A 22,942-nucleotide genomic window follows, 5' to 3' on the forward strand; every position below is an offset into this window, starting at 1 on the left:
AGCTAAGACAGTGTATGCAATCTGTACTATCTGTTGGATGTTAATTATGGCACTGGCCCAAATTCTTTCTTCAACAATGAGTTAAAATTAGTCAGAGTATTCTTTTATGTGTTGAATTTTTTTTTGCAGATGAGAAAGCTACTCGGACAGTATAATGAATCAACTTTATTTTAGTAATGATTGAGCATAAACATTATCTTATTAGATCCTATTACAATGAAAGTATGAAAGATACCTTTGAGGAAGTGTTGAAATATGTGTATTATTCTTCCTATGAAAAAGTAAATTAAGTCTGAATTTTCTTTGACATAGAAATGAAAACAAAGAATAAAAAAGAAAGTGAAATCTGAAATATATATATATATGTATATGTATATGTATATCCTAGCATGTATGTGTGTATGTGTGAATGCTCATGTAGGCACATGTGTAATAGACATATAAATTAACTATTAATAACAATATTTTCTACATCCTACACTCATATACTTTATGACCACATTTAGAATAGATTGAATCTTTCAGACCCTGGGTCTGGCCTTCACCATATGACTTGCTTTTAGCTATAGCATGTCAAAAGAAATGGACTTTTGTTTGATATAAGTCTGGCATTTGAGGGTCCTTGAACATTTTGCTGCAGCTCCTTCAAATTCTATAAGAAAAGTCTTCCTTAGGAGCCCACTGCCTCTCAACCCTTGCCTCAGAGTGCAGACCTCGGACTGACACAGCGTAAATGCGAACACCTGTGCTGGGCCAGTATTGGGTCAATAAACCTACAGCCAACCTCAAACTTAGGTAACAAGAGCTTCTGACTTGAGCTACTAAATTTCAGAGTGGTTTCTTAGACAACAATACTTAACAAAATTTGGTGTACTAGCACATCGTTTCTTTTATTAATTAACTCATTTTTTATTCATTCTGCTCTCCTACATTTCAAGTAGAGTTTCCTTTCCTCCCACTCCTCCCGGCTCCACCTCCCCCCTTTCCAAGATCCACTTGTCCTCCATGCCCCTTCTGTAAGGCCTCCAGGGACATCAACTGAACAAGGAATAACAAGATGTGATAACAAGGCACAAACCCTCTTATCAAGACTGGGCGAAGCAACCCAGTAGAAGGGAAGGGATCCCGAGAGCAGGCAAAAATTAAAAATCTAATATGCCTCCGCTCCCACCATTTGCAGTCTCTCAAAAATACCAAGCTAACAACCATGACATATATGCAGAGGACATAATGCAGACCCACGCAGGCTCCGTGATCGTCGGTTCAGTCTCCGTGAGCCCCTGTGAGCCCTGCTTAGCTGATTCTGTGGGCGTGTTCTCCTTGTGTCCTCAACCCCTCTGGCTCCCACAATTCCTCCTCTCCCTCTTCTAAAGGGTTTCTGGGGCTGCAAGGGGAGGGACCCAACTGAAATCTCCAACTTTGGCTCTTTCTACCTAATGTTTTGCTGTGGGTCTCTGCATCTGCTCCCATAAGCTGCCAAAGGAAGCCTCTCTGGTTAATATTGGGCTAGGTGCTCATCTATGAGTATAGCAGATTTATCATTAAAAATCATTTCATTGACTTTTTTATATCCTAGGTTTCTATTATAACCATCTTTTTATATACGTTGTCCAGGTTGAGTTTTGTCACTTGTAACTCATAATCACAATACTAGAATGAAAATAAAGGCCACATTCTTTATTCAGACACAAGTAGGATTTAAAATAATAAACAATTTTATTTTTCATAGATACAGAATATAAGTCCAATTATGACTGATTTTCACAATTGATTACTTTTGTCTTATTTTTCTTTTTATCAAACCCACTGTGACTTTGCACATGGGCTTCTTCCCGGCACAGTTAAAATGCATTTCAGTCTCAACTCCTTCTCCCTTCCTTGTTCCATCTCCATTCTGTTGATGATTCAATTATTGCTATATGATAAATTATCCTACTTTTTCTTTTTGCAACATGAAAATATTTCCCTCTGATACAGAAGAAGAGAGAAACATAATGTTCTTAGTGGGTTTCTAGTGAGAAGCAACCAGAAGGTTGCTAGAGATCCAAGCTTATCCTCGCTAGGACCCTGCACACCATAATAAAGAGAACTGGAGAAGTCAAGGTGACAGAGTCAGCCAGCGAGCCAGCAGTAGGCTTAGACTTTCCCAGTTCTTTCAAAATTAACAGTGAATGAAGAGAATATAGTGCTCTAATGTGATGAAATAAGATTTGAGTAAAATAAATCAAAACATCCATTTAATCTCCAGTGGTAACAGCACAGCATATGCCAGGCACAGTTTGATAAAAAAAAAAAAACATACTTAAGGACAAATTGAATCTATAATCACAAATGACAAATATTTACCTAGGGGAAACCACAGTAAATGAAGCAGAAATAAGTGAGATTGAGGGGTACAAAAAGTCAAGATAAAAATGTCACAAAAACACTTTTACACTTGTGCATTACATCACTATTTACAATAGCTGAGGAGGTATACAACAATGGAAAAATGAACACAGAAAGTGAGCTGTCCACACACAAAGGAATTTCTTTCAGCTACAAAGTAAAAAGTTAGGTTATTCCTAGGAAAATGGGTGTAACTAAAAAATAATCTATTAAGCAAATTAGGCTAGTCTCAAAAGACATTTTTCCTCATTTTTTTTTTTTTTTGGTTCTTAGATCTTTAGATGATTGAATTTACAATACGTATTACACACACACATGGCTCCTGTAAGCCATATTTTATGAGAAACAGTCGTGATCTAATTCAGCTCTAGGTCCCAAGAAAAGCAGCCCAGTGTGAAAGAAGAGAAAAGAGGTGAGCACAGAGTTTTCAGGCCGGGGAAGATATAGATCATGCCGTAATTTTATTTTTAAAACCAAAGTGAAGTTATGTAGATCCTGCAAGACAGATTGGAGGAAGGAGGAAGGAAGGAAATAGGCAGAGAAAAATATTTTCAGCCAGTGTGTTAAAGGTGAGGACTATGCACATGCCAATAGCCCAAATAGGCAGACCTACCAGGAAAACAACAGACCCAGACAGCATTTAGCCAAGTTGATGATACCTTCTAGCTCCACGATCACTAGTCTACTTTTTGTTCAAAGGTAAATCCTCTAAGAATTCATTCGCAGTATACAGGATCTCTTTCAGTGCCCGGAGGATCAGCATGTCTTTCACGGGGTCCAGCTCCCATTCAGTGATGTAATTGCTAACCACCAAGATGTCAGAAAACTGAAAGCCAAAGGCTCTCTGGACTGCTTCTTGCTGAAACACAAAATTTAAAACCCAGAGCTGTGTGTGTAAAAGTAAGGATCAGAGTTTGATCCATGACAATACATACTAAGCAGACGTCAATGCTAGGGAAAGGCAGGGGGATCTTAGTGGCTCTGGCCTTCAAATCCAGCCAAATAACTGTGCTCCAATTTCAGTGAGAGGCTTTATCTCAAAATGAAGTGGAGATCAATCGAGAAGACACCTAACATTGAGTTAGGAACTCCATACACATATGCAACTATACACACATAAGCATGAGAAAGCATGCACACTCACATGCAGATACATACACACAACCTCTCAGTTGTCTCAACATAGTAAAAAACATCTAATACCAGTTTAAATTGTAAGAGAAGTAATAAGAAGTAAGATCTTGGTGATCATTTTTCTATATTTAAAAGAAAATAAACATTACATCCTCTGCAATATTTTCTTGAAAAACTTCACATCAAGTTCTAATATCATTGATTTTTTTAAATTTAAAATGCACTAATATATTCAACAAGAATTAAAAAGAAATGTCATACCAACGGATCAGTAGGATTAATGTTGTAAGTACTATCACCCTACCAAAACCAAGCTACAGGTCCAAAGTAATTCCTATCAGAAGTACAACATAATTGTTTACAAAAATTAAAAAATATCTTTAACTTTGTATGGAAACACACATACAAAAATAAAAGCAAAAGAGATCACAAAAACAATCTTGCATAATAAGATTACTGAAGGACTAGTGGGAGTAGCACTATCCCAGATCTGAAGTTGTGTTACCAAGCTACAGTAATAAAAATCTGCACGGTGTTGGCATAAAAACAGACACATTGACCAACAGAATCTAGTGGAAGACCCAGACATAAGCCCACACATCTTTGGACACCTTATTGTTGATTAAAGAAGCCAGAGGACTGGAGAGATGGCTCAGAAGTTAACAGCACTGACTGCTCTTCCAGAGGTCCTGAGTTCACTTCCCAGCAACCACATGGTGGCTCACAACCATCTATGATGTGGTATGATGCCCTCTTCTGGCCTGCAGGTGTACATGCAAACAGAACACTGTATACATTATAATAAATAAATAAGCCAGAAATACCCTGGAAAAAAAGACAGCCTCTTCAACAAATAGTCCTAGTCAAACTAGATGGCTCCATGTAGAAGATTAAAAAATAGATCCATAGTTACCACTCTACACAAAACAACTTTACATTGAGCTTTGTGCATCAATTTAAGATGAGATACACTTAATCTGATAGAACAGAAACTGGGGCATAGCCTTAAATTCGTTGGCACAGGAGAAGACATTCTGAGCAGAACACCATTATTAGCACAAGCTCTAAGACTAACAACTAATAAATGGGGCCTCATGAAATTGAAAAGTTTCTTTATGACAAAGAATGCCATCATTTGTGCAAAACAGCAGCTTACAGAACAGGAAAGATTTTTGACAATCATACATATGCTGGAGGGTTAGTATCTAAAATATATAAAAAAAACAACAACAACAAGAAAATCTGGACATCAAAAACCAACCCAATTGAAAAATTGGATACAGGGTCTGGAGAGATGGCTCAGAGATTAAGAGCACTTGCTACTTTTCCAGAGGTCCTGATTTTAATTCCCAGCAACCACATGGTGGTTCATAACCATCTATAATGAGATCTGGTGACTTCTTCTGGCAGACAGGCAGGCACACATGAAGGCAGAATGTTGTGTACATAGTAAATAAGTAAATCTTTTTTTTAAATGGGGTGCAGAACTAAGCAGAGTTCTCAATAGATAAAGCACAAATTACTGGGAAAAGCTTCAAGAAATGCTCAACACATTCATTCATTAAGTCAATGGCAAACCAAGAATACTTTGAAGCTTCATCTTACCCTACTTATGATGGCCAAGAGGAACAAAAATAGATGACTGCTCATTTTTCTGAGGATTTGGGGGAAAAGGAAACACATATTCATTGATGATGGGGGGTGTGGTATAACTACTATGTAAATTAGTGTGGTGATTCCTATGAAAATGAGTAGAAATTGATCTACCTCAAAATCCAACTGTACCACTTACAAGGTATATATCCAAATGCCTCTACACCTTACTACAGAGATCCTTTCTCATCCACGTTCATTGTGACTGTACTCATAATAGCCATAAATTCAAACAGCCTATGTGTCCATCAAGGATGGACACATGAATGATGAAAATTATTACATTTAAGCAACGGAATATTATCCAGCAGTTAAGAAAACAAAACTACGAAATCTATAGCTAAATATGTAGAGCTAAAAAACAAAAATAGCAAGAAAACAAAATAAAAACACCCTGAGTACAGTAGACCCCAAAAGACAAATATATATCTTTTGTGTATGTATACTATCCTTAGTGGTTTTGGTATGTGTGCTACAATACATATAACCACAGAGATTAGATACCTAGTAAGGGACTAAAGGGCATAGGAAGGAATCTCTCAAGGAGTGGAAAATCTAGTATATTGCTATGAAGGGACAAAGTGGAAACTAAAATGAGAATAATAAATAGGGAAGGAGGTGGGAGGAAGGGGTAAAATAGGGAATATGAGAAAGCACAGTCAGTACTAAGGGCAAATTAAAAAACAATATACAAAGATTTAGAAATCTTACACCTACTAAGGTATAAGACTTGTAGGTATAATATTTCTAAATTATATATATGTGTGTGTGTATGTGTGTGTGTGTGTGTGTGTGTGTGTGTGTGTGTGTGTGTGTGTGTGTATGGATCCTTCAAATAAAAGTGGAAGCAACACCCCAACTAGACATCTTATGCCAAGTTAAACCTCTTCTGCCAGAAATTGGTTACATCTTTTTGAGTCATTGGCTAATGGGGTTTCTCTCCACACCTTGATGGCCATGCCTTATTGCTTAAGACACCTACTTATATCATAGAAAACAAAGAAGTTGAACTGGTGCCTAACTAAAAACTCAATACCTATAGATGAATGAACTGGGATGAACCGGAGTAAGAGAAAACATGCTCAAAATATATTGTGTGGGGAAAAGGAGAACTCTTTTAAAAAAGAAATGGAATTGGAAGGGAAGTGAGGCAAAACTGTAGCTGAAGAAGAAGAGGAATAGGAGAGAGGGAGAGACAGAAGGAGAGAGGGAGATAAAAGGAAGGTGGGGGAAATGAATAAGGAAGCGCTGCCAAGAGAGAAAAGATAGTGACAGAATAACGTCAGTAATATGAGGAACAATAATGAGCACTGGTAAAGACGTGAGCATGAATTTTGACATAAGAAAGAAACATGATGTCAGACGGTCCTAAGTAGTTCCTGCTCTTATGTAGAGTACCAAAGCATAGATATTAGAAAGACAGTAATTCAAAACAAACAAACAAAATGGCAACTCCTGTTCTACAGGGATTCCTGTGAAACTGAAGCAGTTTTAACCTACGTGGGCTAAAGTCTAAAAATTCATTTCCTTTCACAAGGCATCTCCAGGAAAAATCAATTTTATTATGTCAGTTTAATGTTTAATTCTTGCTTAGATTAGCTCATCCTGAGCATAGATCACCTAGGCTGTCAATACAGCGGTGTCATTCCTTAGCAGTATTGATGAACACGGGCAAAGGCTTCTCATTCATTTTTTCCTCTCATGTGTCACATAGTGTCAATCATACCTATCTCCTAAATTTGTTAGCATGATTCTATAAGAAAAATCCATCACGCATATAGTGGTACATAAATATGGCTTATCTTGACATGCTCACAACTCATACTCAAACCTCGCATCTTTTTGCCTCCAATCTATTCTGAAGTTATCTTAATTTATAGAAATAGTAGTGTTAAATATGTGGCAGCTTTCTAATGTCTATGCTTCTCTAAGATGTAAAATCATAAAACGAAGTGTCATCACCTCTGGCTTCTGCATTTCTCTCTACTTCATTGAGAACTCCATGTGCCTCAGACATGCTACCTTTTCACACTCTAATAGATTAATTCACACTTCCCTTACCTAAATTGTCGTCTCTTTTTGCCTTTTCTTTTACTAGGATGCTTGGGCACTACCGCTCAGTGTCACCTTTGCAATGAAATAATTCCCTGTAACATTTTTCTCCTTCAAACCATCAAGACACATTATCTTCACCAATTTTACATGATATTTATCATATTTAATCGTGCCACATTCCTCTCTTTTTCTTTATCCACCTTCTATATCCTCACCTCTGTTTACACAATTATAAGCTTTTTAGTACAATAATTATCTTTATTATCTTTGTATCGGAATAGGGACTATAGTTTGATCATAAATAAATATCTGTTGAATTAAACTGCAGCAAATGTAATTAAACATAAAGTTCAACACAAAGATAAATTGTATGGACATTCAATATTTTAAGCCTTGGAAGTATGTCCTAACTATTCTAGCAATTATTTTAACTCTTCTCCAGTTTAGCAGTTATTTATTCTTTATATGAGGTTGAATATTATATGTTTGCATGTATATATGTATATATCAATGACAGTCCTCAGAAAACTGTTTATTCATTACCTTGAGCTTCACAGGATTACAGTTGTATATGTCTATCAGGTCTCCTTTTGTAATCAAATCCAGGCTATCCGCATGCGTAAGCAAAGCCAAATGCAGAATGCCTGCGTCAAAGAAATACATAGGATTTTATCCTTAGAGACATCAGCAAAATTTCTAAGTTAGTAAATTATCACTTTTGCTGTGATCAAGCAATGGGGCAATTTTAGCTTCACCTTCTGCCTTAGGGAGTTCTCTCCTTCCAACACCCCCTCCACCTCACACAGACACAGCACACATGGGAATTTCTTCTGCAAGCAATTCTAAGCTAAGAAATGAAGCTTCACAAGAGGTCACTTCCTGGAAAAAAACTTACTAAAATTTATTCCATATCATTTCCATTGCTATTCACTCTAAATATGTTTTCTTATTAGAAACTAGAGATTATGGGGGATGACCCTCCAAGAGAAAGAATTCACCATGACCCAGTGAATAAGCTACTCCTATTTCACAGTATTGACAAAAATGTCCCTACACACATTTTTAAACCTTTCCATTTCAGTGAGCAGGTAAGTCAGTCATTCCTTGCTTCTTAGCCAAATTTGTGATGTATTCTTTCCAACGTCAATGGATAAAACCAAGAAAAGCCAGAGATTCGCACCAGAACCACCAGCTTGTGTTCACAGACTGCTTTTCTGATGCCTCTGTCTACTGGACATGTAATACACTGCTTTTTTAAAATAGAATATTTCTTTCTATTTTCTAATTCTCTAAGGTCCAAAAGGAAAGATATAGCACCTAGCCAAAAACTACATGACAAAATATAGAAGCAGTGTGTGCTTCAGTGTGGCTACTCTTCAACTTGTGTTAATATTTACAAACAAAATATTCACAGGGAGGTCCTATCATTACAGCAATTTTAAGATGCTGAAGGAAACTGACTTTAAGCCACATGTGCAGGGTCATACAGCTATTGAGATTTCAGCTGGTTGTGACCATGCTGATAAGCCAGAAAGACTCACATTTGCAAGCACTGTAGTCCTTCATCTCCATCTGTGCATTCTCACATCCCAAAGATCTGCTGTAGCATCCAGTCAGTCACCTTCAGCAAAATGAAATAACACTCACCACATTGCATCAGCTCCTTCCGAATCTCTTTGATCTTTGCCACCAGCCCGTGAGAGAGCTGTTCAACAGAATTGACATCAAACACAAACACCACACAGTGAATTCTGTCCTTCAGCGATGGGTCATGAATGTAGTTTGGATGGTCTGATGTGATTGGTTTCATGGGATCAAACTGTAAAGTAAATAAGAAGACAGAAGCTAGAGCACTCAGAAAGAAAGTTAGAATCGTCACAGTGTGTTTATTCATAAACTATGCATTTTTTAAAAAATGCACAAATCTGTCTGATAATAAAAAGCTAACCACTAGATGGATAAGATGGTAATTGCACAAGTGGGTAGATGTTCTTTTGCCTGGCCTGATAATGCTTCTCTGATCAAGGGATATATAATCTGGGGCCTATAATGAAAAATCATTCTCAAGAAAGTGAATAAGGCTGTTGCAGAGAGTGCTCTACATAAAAGAAACCATGTGTGTGAAGACAAAGGTCAAACATTGAGAAAGTTAGAGTTGCCACGCAGTAAGTAAAGAGGGAGAATACTTCATGGTGGGCAATGTGATTTTTTTAAATTTATTTTTTATTAATTTATTCTTGTTACATCTCAATGGTTATCCCATCCCTTGTATCCTCCCATTCTTCCCTCCCTCCCATTTTCCCTTTATTCCTCTCCCCTATGACTGTTCCTGAGGGGGATTACCTCCCCCTGTATATGCTCAACCAGGGGTCCTGCTCAAACTAAGGCACCAGCCAAGGACAATACAGGTGGTAAACTTTAAACCCCTACCCAGATCTAGCCAATGGTCAGAACATTCTCCATAGTTGAGTGGAGAGTGGGATATGACTTTCTCATGTACTCTGGTGCCTCATATTTGACCATGTCCCCTGGAGGGGGAGACCTGGTGGCACTCAGAGGAAGGACAGCAGGTTACCAAGAAGAGACTTGATACCCTATGGCAATGTGATTTTTGAACAATTGCTTTGCGTGGTTCTGTCTGGCAGAGATAATGGCATAAAGACCAAACTGGTAAAGGACTTTTTATTTGCCTGAGTTTATTGTTGTCTTGGAAGATTACTGCTTTGGTCGGCTAACCTAGGCCTAGTTTCTGAAAGCTTCTAGCCTCTGTACAATATAACCTAGACCTAGAATTCTTTCAGCATCTGAGACTTACTGCTGAATAAACTCACCCTTTCTAGTTCTTTCTGAACTCTTGTTGGCTGGTTCGACTCAGCTGTTCTGGATCAAACTCCTCTCCTGGCTTACTGATTCTATCTGGCTTCTCTCAGTTTTTCACTGAGTTGATCTGATTGGCCTCAAACTAACTCTAGCAATCTGTTCTAATCTTCTGACTCCTCATTTTCTGGCACATTCTACCTTCACCTGTGTCTAGCTTGTTCTCTCTTCAATCTCTCTCTGTAAAACTCTCCCAGTAAAAACTGCCTCTGAATTCTATGAATTGCAGTGCCAGGAACTCAACTACATTTCAATGGTTCTAAACTCACTCTCAACCTAACGGCCTGAACAGCACTCACTAGAACTCAGAGATCTGCATGCCTGTCTCCTAAACTGGGATTAAAGGCATATACCACCATGCCTGTACCTAAGCTTTTTTTACATGAAACTTGTTCTATACCAGGCTAGCCTTGAACACAGAGATTTGCTTGTTTATATCCCCTGGGATTAAAGGCGTGTCTGTATTCCAGCTGGATCACACAGACCTAGAAGGTCTTTGGATACAATCGCTTGCCAAAGCAGCCATGTTCTGAATTAAAATACCTCTACACAAATAGTATCTAAACAGTGTCTTGACTATAGCCCTATTCATTCAACAAAAAGCATGATATACCAGTAATCCATATGGTACTACCATGTCTCTAAAAAGGGAGAAAATACAAACATGTATACGTTTTCTTTGATATTGCAAAAGGTAAGTAAGTCATAAATTTGTTGTGGTTTCTTATAGGAAGAACAAAGGAATTTGAATAAGCAGAGAAAAAAGATCAATTCTTTTATTGATTAAGAATACTCTTTATTCTACAACTTAACTTTAGATATATAAGTAATAGGTATAAAAGTGAAGCAAAATCATAAAGCAAATCTATAAATCAAAGTAAACATTGTACTTAGTTGGAATAACTGCAGAATTAAATTGCTTCTGACTGACTGTAAAACAGTGTAATTCGCATGCCCAATAAGGATATATGATGCATTCTCAAATGATATAAGGGTCTTCTAAAATTGCTACATTGAATATTTACTAAAAATATTAAATATTATTAGGTAACTTAAACTAATAATGGAGTCTGTTCTGAGGCTACTGTGCGAGATAAAGAAAATTAGGTGATATAATATCCTATCAACTCTATTGCTTAAAAAGAAGAATTCTCAAATTAGGACAAAGTCAATAGTAATATAATTAGAAAATATTAAATGAAAATTTCCAGTCCTGCAATTGAAATCTTAAATGTGAATTTATAAGATATCTTATCAGAAAAATACGTTTCCCTGAAAAGTGGAAGAAAAATAACCAACAAAGTAGCCACAACTTTTCTGATGCCACAAACCAGGGCTTTGGGAAGAAACAACTGATTCACAGTGCAGGACAGGAAATACCCAAGATGTAGCCAAGGTATCCAGTTACACCAAGAAGAGCAAGAAACAGAAAAGACTCTGTCTCTGTCAAAGGACCTGGAGTTTAGTTTGTAGAAGTCTCTATTGGTCCAAGAATTGGGAAATGTAAAACTACAAAGTATCAAAATACATCAAATATAGTCAGTTTATATTGAGTTCACAATGATGATAAATTAGTAACTGATGACTAATGGCAAATATTCAGAGAAAAACTATTATTTTCAGAAGTTCATAAAGCTGACAAAAAATAAAGCCTATGTTTATATCCTACTTTTCCTTTGCAATTGTGTATACCGTTATGTAATCAGTGGGTGTGGGAGAATTCCTATGTTTATATCCTACTTTTCCTTTGTGATTGTGTGTACCGCTGTGTAACCAGTGGGTGTGGGAGAATTTCTCTCCGTAGGTGACATGATGAAGAATGATGCAAAGAGAACATCACTACACTTGCTCTAATAAATAAATGATCCACACACTGAAATCTATTGATACGATACTGGAAAACTCTACATTATGCAGCTCCAGGTGGAAGAATACACCACCTATGAAGTTTTGTTCTGTGGAAAGTGGAGAGTCATATAAAGTGACATTTAAGGATGTAAATAGAGTCCATATTATAAAGAGTTCTACAAAATAACCGTTCCAATCTCTCTCTCTCTCTCTCTCTCTCTCTCTCTCTCTCTCTCTCTCTCTCTCTCTGTTTGTTTTTAGAGACAGGGTTTCTCTGTGTAGCCTTGGCTGTCCTGGACTCACTTTGTAGACCAGGCTGGCCTCGAACTCACAGCGATCCGCCTGCCTCTGCTTCCCGAGTGCTGAGATTAAAGGCGTGAGCCACCACGCCCGGCCCATTCCAATTTCTTAAAAAGACAAGTTGCAGAGCCAGTGAGACGGCTCAGCAAGTGGAACTGTTTGCCATCAAGTCTAATGACATGAGCTTCATCCACAGAACCCACTTATACTATGGCATGTACACACACACACACACACACACACACACACACACACACACACTGTATCATTTATTTAAGTTTTAAATAGACAAATTGCAAGGAAAAGCAGAGTATATAGGCTAAAAGACTTTGACTAGATTTATTTTTCAAAAATGAACTGTTAAAATCTGTTCTCCCAGATTTGATCACTCCCCTTGGTGGGGCGGCCAGGCAAGCACACAGAGTAAGGGGCAGAAAGCTATCCAGATGAGACCTGATAGGCTATGGTCATATAGGGTCCTCTTCTGTCAGAGGTCTAGGGCAGGGGAATAGGGAGGAAGAAGGAGAGAGGATGGGAACAGGAAGATACAAGAGAGGGCATAAGAATTAGGATGTAATCTGAATAAATTATAATAAATTAAAGTTTTAAAAGAAAACAAGGGATAATAATAAAAATTGTAATATAATAGGAGGTAGAAATTATATAATTAAATAATATTTAATAAGGTAAAAATCACTGTGATGTAGTTTTTATATCTATGTTCAAAGAAAGCTATATATTATTATTTATTTGTATATAGGTGTATATATATATATATATATATATATAAATGATATCCAACTATACCTAAACTGTTATGGTTTCTCTGATTTGCTTCAAAATGATACAGGAGAGGAGGTAACGGGAAATACAGAGTGAATAAGAGTATACATGATGCAAAAAATTCGAAGCTGAGTACCCAGGCTGTGGTGCTCAAAAGAGGGAAAGGGGTGTGAAGCTCTCACACCCCCAAGTGTCTGCCCTCAGATTTCTTTTGAGCAAAAGTGAAGTCGCATGTATAATTTATGCAGATGGGCATTTCTCATAGAAAACATCCAGCCCCCGCCCCCACTGGGCAGTATCATTGGCACAGTAATAGTGCTTGATCTTTCTCAGGCATTGCTGCTGGAGCAAATTAACAACTCAGTCACCACACCCTCGTAAAGAATTTACAGAGGTAGACGGTTAGCAAAGACCACTACCACCGTTAGAAAGAACTTGGAGAAGTAGATTGTTAGTAAAATTAGGTAAAGATGTTTTTGTTAGTGGCTCTGTCGTAGAAAATCTTAGGGAACAACTTGAGGTTTAGAAAGGCACGCTCCCTATAGTTGAGCGAGGGAGACCAGAACTGGATGATGTGATGCTAAAGCTGAGCTGGTGATCAAGGTGATGACTAATTTGTTGTACTTATTGTTGCTCTCAGCTTCCTGATATGATTGAATGAAATATTGTTAGTGAGTAGATGATTTAGAGTAGAAACGGCTGATATAGATGTTTAGATTTGTAATTGTCTTAAGATTTTTATAAGATCTCTTAAGATAAACAATAAAATAATTGATCCTTTCTTTGTAATGACAAATTGCAGCCTGCCAGTAAAGAGAAACTGGCTGAGAAAATTACCATGCTTGCTTACACTTTGTTGGTCTATAACAATTTGCTTAGTTACAAATGTGTGTGGGTTCTTGGGAATAATTTTATTTCTTCGCCTGTAGTACATTAAATGTTTTTCATATAAAGGTATGGGGATCATATTGCTTTTTCATAATCATTTACTAAGAGAAAAATAAATGTAATCATGTTATAATTTGTATACTGTTTGAAGGATTTTTCTGGGATATATAAGTTCTGGGAGAAAAAATAATTTGTTAAAACTTGCTTCACCCATCATGTGTGAGTGTGTGTGTGTGTGTGTGTGTGTGTGTTTCTCCCCCCCCCCCCTTCTTCTTTTCCAATGACTCCCCTTAAAAAGTTTCTAGCCAGCCACAGGGAGTACTTTGCCAGCCTCACTGAATCAAGCTTTATTCCCTCAGAGAGAAGCAGCTGAGTTCTCAGTGGCTAACTCTATACCCTGCCTCAGTTAACCTTACCTGCTGAAGCTGGTCTTCAACAAAAAGGAACAAAAGAAATTGAACAAGTACAGTTTTAAGTGCTGAAATGGTAATGTTAAGCCAGAGTATGAGGTGGATAGTGGGCAAAAACACACATTTTTTAAAAAAAAATCAACCCATTTTTTCAAAACAATCCATCAAATCCTACCTGGTATCTATCAGGAGTATGGCCATTTAAGATGCAGCGTATATCATCTATGTGTAAGCCAGCGCCCTGACTCAGCCCCAGTGAGTCACACAGCAAAAATGGCAGAGAGCCACTAACATTCTTGGACGTGATAGAATATGTCCTATACTGGAAAGTAAAAGACAACAACTTGAAAAGAGCATTTCTTTTTGCTATAAGTTTAAACAAAATCTACATGAAATTGATTGACAACATGGTTTTTCAATACAGTTAACTTGAACCAAAGAACCCTGTGTAGCCTAAAATATACAAACCTTGTCAGACGTTCCATTTATCTCACAGCCCACCAAGGCCTGGTGCACGGTCCTGCCCCTGAAAACAGACCTGACTGAGTTGACAAAGCTGGACTTCCCTGCTCCAATAGGACCCAGCAGCAGAATTCGTGTTTGATGAACCAGGTCTCCATATGGCTTATAGGTACTCAGGTCCTGAAATAAATTATTCCGTAACCTATTAAAACATAATAAATTTTAAGAATTTTAAGGGCCAGTTCACATTATCTCGCCATGCATCTTCTAATAATTCACTTGTCTTCTTTGTATTATTTCTAATTATCAGCTTGCCTTCTTCCACGTGCACACAAGCCTATTGGATATGGTGGTTTGAATAAGAATGTCTCTCATAGGCTTATGTATATGAACACTCTGTCTTCAGTTTGGTTTGGGTATTTGGGAAGATTATAGATCCTTTAGAAGGTCAAACCTTGCTGGAAGAAGTACATCAACAAAGGCTATCTTTGAGTACTTATAACCTCACCCTCTTGCTGTTTTTTTTCCCCCCTCTCTGTGAGTTTCTGTATGTGAACGAAAGTATAATCAGCCAACTTCTTGGTCCTGATACATGCTTGCCATGCCTGTTACACACCTTCTTTACCAGGGTGATCTCCACCCCTCCGGAATCATAAACTGAAATAAACCCTTTCATCCTTAAGTTGCTTTGGTATTTGGTTATCGCATTTTGTCATAACAACTGAAACATTGCTAATAAGTGCCCCTGCTTTAAGTCATATTGTAAAAGAAATAAAAACAAAAGTAACACTTGCAACTAAAACTCATCAGTCATAATATTGTTCATGTACATTACTACACCTTATAAATTCAGTAATAAATATCAGCCATGCCAATGTAAAGATTACTGATAAACTTTAATGGCCATTATATAATATGTATTTGAAGTTTATAGAAGTAGACCATTTTTAATATATTCTCAAAAACTCACTAATAAATGTTCCCAGTTTTAAAATAATCTTCAACACATTCTAAAGTAAAATCTTAGTATACAAATTCTAAAAAACACAGACACATAGACAAAATTATTTTCCCTCAAGCACATAAAGTTAGAAATAGTCACCTTCCACTTTCTGTTCTTTTAACATTACAAGGATCAATTTGTTCAACAATTATTGATACAGGTTTTGATTATTCATTGATGGTCTATATATTAGCTGTAATAATTTGTGTCATCAATTTTGTTTACATACATTATCATGATAAAAGGTAATAGAGTATTAAAATATTTAAAAACATTGACTTACAGAACAATGCCACTTGTCTTCCTCTCATCTAATAACTCTAAGGAAAATAACAAATTATATAGATTATAAATTCTTAAATGATTGACTGGCCAAATGAATGTGAACAAATCCCCTAGAGATGAATATGTATAATCTTTTCACAGGAAAAAGCAAGGGGAGAAAATATAGGATGAGCAACATTCACATTGCTTAATTTGGAAACACGAGAGCTCAGGAGGAGTGTCTGCAGATGAGTTCTCCCACCTGCTCAGTGGTTGTGCAGACTTTGCTCTAATGGGAATTAGAACTGGGAGTATCTGCTGAATTAGAGGAGCAGGATATGAAAATATAGATAAATCAAGGAAAGACGAGTATTAATTGATAATTTTTCCTGAAAGTATTAATGGGTCTGAAAGATGCAATGTGCAGGGATATGTAAAAATAAATTTTAAAATAAGCACAAATTTTTGTCCAAGCAAGCTATCAATAGAAGCTTCTATTCAGCTAATGCATCCCTGGCTCTAATTAGAAAACAAAAGACAGCAACGGCGCTGCAGTGTGCAGAGGGAACAGTCCAGTCAGTCTCTGGTTCAGAGTTGCCTTTTTAAAAAGACTTATTTTGGATTAATTTAAAACTGAAACCATTAGTTTAGCAGTGCTAAAAATGATCAATCAATTTGTTAATCTCTAATAACTCTCACTCTTGGGCCATATATAGAGCCACCAAACAAATGCCATTAAATTACCAAGACCAGAAGTTGTAAAGGTTTCATTCAACAATCAAAATCTAATTAAGCTCAAAAGAATACAGACCATGTACACAATAAAATCAAACCTTTGAGATTTTTATTAAGCATTTTAAAAATAGTGTCAGTGTCTGAGAGAAAACTTAAAACTAAAGTTATGTGTGAATTAACTATGTACACACCTCACAGCAATTTGGTGATAAAACTGGGTTTTATCATGACAGGAAATAAAGAATGTTTGAAAACAAAAACAAAAAATGTAGGAACTCTTAAGACCATAAAAGAAGTCGGGCAGTGGTAGTGCATACCTTTAATCCCAACATGAAGGCAGGCTGGCAGACCTCTGTGAGTTTGAGGTTAGCCATGTCTACAGATTGAGTTCTGGGATAACCAGGGCTGTTGCACCGAGAAATACTATCCCAAAAGAAACCAAAACCAAACTAGAACAAATAAAAAGCAAAAACAATAGGAGTAATCAATAAAAATATGAATATAAACTGTAAAGAAGGACACATCAATGTAGCAGTTGATTCTTTTAAACTAATAGCTAATAAACTAGTAAATAAACTAATAATCTAATCTATTAAACTAATAACCTCCTGGCCTAATCAAGGAAATCCAGGTCTATGTGATCACAGTGTTATGAGGACTGGGACATGCCATACTCACAAAAACAAATTAATGACCACAGGCAAGAAGAGAGGGGAGTCACACTGAAGCCTGCAGATTTCCTTATCCAAGAAAACTAAGTCGTAGAGGTTTCATGCATGACACAGCCTTATATCTACAGCGCTTTACAGTATAATTAAAATATTGATAAAAGGGTGGATTTCCTGGTAAGTTGTCTTATTTCATGATTGGGTTTTAGCAACTTCTGGCCAGGTGTCACTGTGAGTCATCTCTACGGATTTAAGAGCTTGAGTTCAAAGGTCTTTTCCTCAGGGATATGTCGTCTAGAACTCACCAAGCATGCAGGGGAGAGCTTCCTTTGGCTCATCTGAGCAAACATACCTTCACATCGAAAAGCTTCACACTCCTGAATAGACATGGTAGACTGTTGAGGAGGCAGCAATCTGAGCTTTTGACAAATCTCGGAACTTATAGTCACAGTTCGCTCACTTAACAGTATAAGGAAATCACTTCCATCACGGAAGAATGAAACTGGTAAACATCTTCCTCTTGCATATTGTGAAAATTCGGTGTTTTGGAGTGCAAAAAATGTGGCAGAACCATATGTTTTCCTGAAGCCATATTGCAGGTACACACCAATAACACAGTTTTTGCTAAAAAGCAATATCATGGTAGGACCTTGATCCTGACAGTTTGAGAACAAATCCTGCTCTGAGAACTTCTGCACACTCGCCTTATAAAGAAGACAAAACCGTTTTTCTCCAAAATATCTTTGCAGACACTTTTCTTGCAACCATGTCAAATGAGTTCTCATGGCCATTTCACAATCTAGTGGGAAAGCCAACACAGTCCTCATTAAATTCACAGTCCAGTGGGAGAGGCAACACAGTCCTCATGAAACCCTGAAACCCAGATAGACGCATGCAAAGCTCTCATTTACTCTTATTTTGTCATAGAACAGAGGAAATTAATGAACAGGAGGTAAACACACAGCAAGAAAATCATTACCAAACTGTTCATTTAAATAATTGCTTTCAATTTTTTAAATAATCTTGTTTTCAAGCAACTGAGGTAAGTGGAAAGCCACAATACATACCTGTATGCAGAGTCTACACAAAGACTAGCACCCAGGGCAGCTTCTGTCTCAGGAACCAAGCTTGGAGTAAGTGGAAAGAGAAACCTTTCCACAGCTTGCAGCTTCCTGCTTGAGAAACGAAATTGAAACTCAGTACACCTAGTCATACTGGCAGTGGGCCAACTTCTGTAGCGATGGGTCTACTTTTAAATAGCAAAGTCAATCCAAAATCACAGTCTCTCCTGGGGCAGAAGTTGGGTTTTTTTTTTTAAGGTAAATTCAACAAGTCTCTGTACATGGACATGCAGAGCAAAATTACTGTCTGCTGTACTTTTGAGATGCATCGTAAAGTCATCCACTTCTCTTGTCTCTGTGATCATTTTAGCCCAAGCTCACGTACATCCCTCCCTAGGCTGTTGCAGCAGGGTCCTGTTTGGATAGAGCGTGAAGTGGGCAAGCATAAGCCCCCATCTATAGCAGCTGGTTACAAAAAGAATGTCCCTTTTACTCCATCAAATGTGAAGGGAAACAAAGGTGTTATCACTGTGGACACTGGAAAAGATGCTTTAAGAAGAGTATAGAGAGGGCAGAGAGTGTCCTCCCATCAGGTTTCAGAATCAATGGTCTTCACTTTATAGAAAAAGTACTGTGATTCAGAGCAGCAAATCAGATTATTTTCTAACTTGTAAAGTCAGGCAGTTTTAGAGAAAAATTTAAAAATGGAAGTTGATGCACAACAGTTTTTTATGCTCCCAACTGCACTTGCATGCCTCCTGAATTTCTCATTGGCTGCATTCTTTGGGGAAGAAACCCTCTCAGTCATCTAGCATAGTCCCCACACCAAATCCCTGTCCCCTTGAGGCTCAACATCCTCCCACCTGTCCTGATATGTTGGCTCAATTACATATTCCACCTCTAAGACAGACTGAAAAGTACCCCGCCAAGCAGGCTCCGGAGACCAGCTAGGAAAGGCAAGGGTCTAGTGCTTCCTGCGCTCCTGCTTATCTATGATTCCTTGGGGAGATTTAAATGAACCTCATACTGACAATGAACTGTGATTATTTACTTCCTACACAGGTCAGAGGAGAAGGTGATGAGTACAATAGTTCCAGGATGATAGTGGCAAAAGCAGTGAAAAGTGATCAAATTCAATCTGTCTTTCAAGAACAGCAGAACACCAAGGAAATCTACTGGTGACATAAATGAGAGCTAGCCGGGGGTAAGTGGGTGTGGGTAATAGGGGGCGGGGGAAGGGAGGAAGGGTAGGTAAAAGCAGCGTTTTACTTGAGCGTGGCATTAATGGTGATACTATTATTGACATGGAGTATTGGGAGAGTATTTAGGAGAAGGCCACACATTCTGTCTTCCATTGGAATCTGTAAGGGAAGATGTGGGTGGTTGGGGTGTGAGGTCAGACCCTAGGGAATGGTGGTCACCTGAGAATTGTCACCATACACATAGAGATACATAAAGTAAAGGGAAGATTTCAATAAGTGCAGTTCTATAGAACAACTCGTGTGCTTCTCTCCACTTTGAGAAGTCATAAATGTTCAAAGGATTTACTCAAAAGATCTGGGCCTAAGAAAACTAGTGGGGCTCTTGTGATCCAGATCAACCCTGATACTGACCTGAGCTTTCTGCTTTCTGGTCTACCACAATGTGAGGAATCCCAACCATAGCCTTCCACAGGTATGAGCTCTGCTATACTTTCTCCACTAAGATGAACTATACTCTCTAAAACTGTAAGTCAAGAAGCTTTCCTCTCAAATGCTACTATCAGGTATCTGGTCACAGCAATATGGAAATAATATACTATTTTCATTTTTTGAGGACTTCTTCAAAAACTCATTAACCCTGAGTACAGCAAAAATTAACCTGGGTATAACAGACATCTGTTTGTTCAATAATGTGTCTAGAAATCTTATTTTTCAGAAATGTCAGTCTAACTGAAATAAGATTTCCTTTTTCACTAAATGAATTTTCTTGTTTCAGGGGACAATAGCCCATAGGGTTCAAGTCCTGGACAATTACATAAGTAACATTATGTATAATGAGAAGGTTATGTCTGGGAGAGAGAGGGGGAGTGTCTGTACACCTGTAGGTCTCTGTGTGTCTTTGTGTGTTAGCATATAACAGCAATTAATGAAAAGGAAAGCCATGCATTTAAAAATGAATAGGGAGGAGCATATGGGATATTTTAGAAGGAGAAAAGGGAAGGAAGAAATGATATATAACATATAATTATGTTATAATCGCAAAGAGAAAAAATGACCATCAAAGACATCCTAGACCATTGGCTTCCAGGTTCTTTTATCTGCTGAACTTAAAGAATGGGTGTCAAGCCGGGCGTGGTGGTGCACACTTTTAATCCCAGCACTCGGGAGGCAGAGGCAGGCAGATCGCTGTGAGTTTGAGGCCAGCCTGGTCTACAGAGTGAGTCCAGGACAGCCAGGGCTACACAGAGAGACCCTGTCTCAAAAAAAAAAAAAAAAGAATGGGTGCCATACACCACAGGGAGGTGAGTCTTAGAAAGTGGCTTATGGCAGGTTTCCAGGTGAGCAGTTAGAGAAAGGAAGAAAGGCCAGCTCTTGTGATAGACTGTCTTTGTGAGTCCCTTCTAGAGGTTAGTCAGGCTGTCCTTACCTAAATAAATGAGCACCTTTGAGAAATTGGTGTTCTCTGTTGGGTGTGGTGGCACACACCTGAAAACCTAACCCTGAGGAGCCTAGGGAGGAGGATAGTGACTTCAAGGGCAGCCTGGGATATACAAAGGAAAAATGAGAAAGTGCCAGATTCATTTCCACAGTGGTTGTACAGTTTGCACTCCCACCAGCAATGAAGGAATGCTCCCCTTTCTACAGATCCTCACCAGCATGTGGTGTCACTTGAGTTTTTGATCTTAGCCATTCTGATGAGTATAAGATGGAATCTCAGAGTCGTTTTGATTTGCACTTCTTTAAGTGTTTCTCAGCCATTCGATATTCCTCTGTTGAGAATTCTCTGCTTAGCTCTGAACCTCATTTCTTAATTGGGTTATTTGGATTGGTGGTGTTTAATTTCTTGAGTTCTTTATATATTTTGGATATTAGCCCTTTGTCAGAAGTAGGGTTGGTGATGATCTTTTCCCAGTCTCTAGGCTGTTGCTTTGTTCTGTTGACAGTGTCTTCTGCCTTACAGAATCTTCTCAGCCTCATGAGGTCCCATTTATTATTGTTGGCACTTTCTCCGAAAATTGGGAATGGGGCTCCCTCAAGACTCAGCTATTCTACTCCTTGGAATATACCCGAAAGACGTTCCACCACACCACAGAGACATTTGCTCAACTATGTTCATAATCGCCTTATTTGTAATAGCCAGAATCTGGAAACAACCTACATGTCTCTCAGTCAAAGAATAGATTAAAAAAAAACTGTGGTACCTTTACACTATGGACTAATATTCAACTATTAAAAACAAGGATATCTTGAAATTTGCAGGCAAACGGATGGGACTAGAAATGATTGTCCTGAGTTAACCCAGATCCAGAAAGACACACATGGTATATACTCACTTGTAATTGGATACTAGCCCAACATGGATGTCCTCTGAGTCTTCACTCAGCAGGGGATTGGGACAGACTTACTATTGGGACTCCAGGTGAGAGAGGGTATAGGAGGATGGGAAGATAGGAGGACCCAGAGGGTCCTGGAACCTACAAGAAGACCATCAAGCCTGGCCGGTCTGTACCCAGAGGCGTCTGCACAAACTATTGTACCAAGGACAATGCATGCAGTAAACCTAGAACCCCTATTCAGATCTAGCCAATGGACAGCACATTCTCCACAGTTGTGTGGAGAACAGGGACTGACTCAGACATGAACTCTGGTGCCCCCTATTTGACTACTTCTCCTTGGTGGGGAGGCCTGGTGGTACTCAGAGGAAGGGGAAGCAGGCTATTCAGATGAGCTCTGATAGGCTGTGATCATGTGGTGTGGGAGGAGGTCCTCTTCTGTCACAGGCCTAGAGAAGGGGAATAGGGCGAAAGAGGGATGGAGGGAGTAATGGGAAGATACAAGTGAAGGGATAACAATTGGGATGTAATCTGAATAAATTATTTAAGGAAAAAAAAGAATGAAAAATAAAACAAGAAATTTGATATGTACATTGTTTTTCTTGAACCTAGGGAAAGCATAAGTGTTCAATGTGAGTGTGTATTATTGATAAATCCCACCTGGACTGGAACTCTCCAGCTTATATCTGCATTGGTTTTCCTAGTGTGAAGCACTCACCCTGTCTGCCAGTGGTTTTTGAATCTGCATAGAGAGAGATGTATTCAAATTGATGAAACTGTTAGCCTCATCTTAGTCCCCAGACAGGAGTATGTCTTTCAGTTACAAAATCTACAGACAACAGGCAGGATGTTATCAAGATCACTGTGAGACTGCTGAT

The 22,942-nt window shown here is 38.2% G+C and overlaps 1 protein-coding gene across 2 annotated transcripts; it reads right to left on the bottom strand.

Moving 5' to 3' along the window:
• Positions 1-1,692: 1,692 nt before the first annotated feature.
• On the bottom strand, positions 1,693-18,656 carry IFI44 (interferon induced protein 44). 2 transcript variants are annotated; one of them, XM_084757483.1, is made up of 8 exons: positions 18,536-18,656; positions 17,821-18,267; positions 16,085-16,121; positions 14,805-15,000; positions 14,512-14,658; positions 8,878-9,049; positions 7,774-7,874; positions 1,693-3,247 (listed from the first exon to the last, which is right to left on the bottom strand). In XM_084757483.1, the coding sequence occupies exons 2-8, from the start codon at positions 18,257-18,259 to the stop codon at positions 3,071-3,073; spliced, it is 1,269 nt and encodes a 422-aa protein (XP_084613609.1). In that variant the 5' UTR covers positions 18,260-18,267; positions 18,536-18,656; the 3' UTR covers positions 1,693-3,070. The 2 variants fall into 2 exon arrangements, with proteins under 2 accessions (XP_084613609.1, XP_084613610.1); XM_084757484.1 differs by lacking the exon at positions 16,085-16,121 and having other exon boundaries at positions 14,805-14,978; positions 17,774-18,267.
• Positions 18,657-22,942: the final 4,286 nt, after the last annotated feature.

The sequence above is a fragment of the Acomys minous genome (genome assembly GCF_964271855.1).
Source record: "Acomys minous genome assembly, chromosome: 14".
In the NCBI taxonomy this organism is placed as follows: domain Eukaryota; kingdom Metazoa; phylum Chordata; class Mammalia; order Rodentia; family Muridae; genus Acomys; species Acomys minous.

Bases quoted from the DNA above. Each gene is read 5' to 3' on its own strand.
- IFI44 (XM_084757483.1), bottom strand. From the start codon at position 18,259: ATGGCCATGAGAACTCATTTGACATGGTTGCAAGAAAAGTGTCTGCAA. The intron at 7,875-8,877 runs GTGAGTGTTATT...TCTTTGACGCAG, and splicing joins GAAGGAGCTGATGCAATGTG to GCATTCTGCATTTGGCTTTG. The intron at 3,248-7,773 runs GTAATGAATAAA...TTTGTGTTTCAG, and splicing joins GTAATCCTGTGAAGCTCAAG to CAAGAAGCAGTCCAGAGAGC.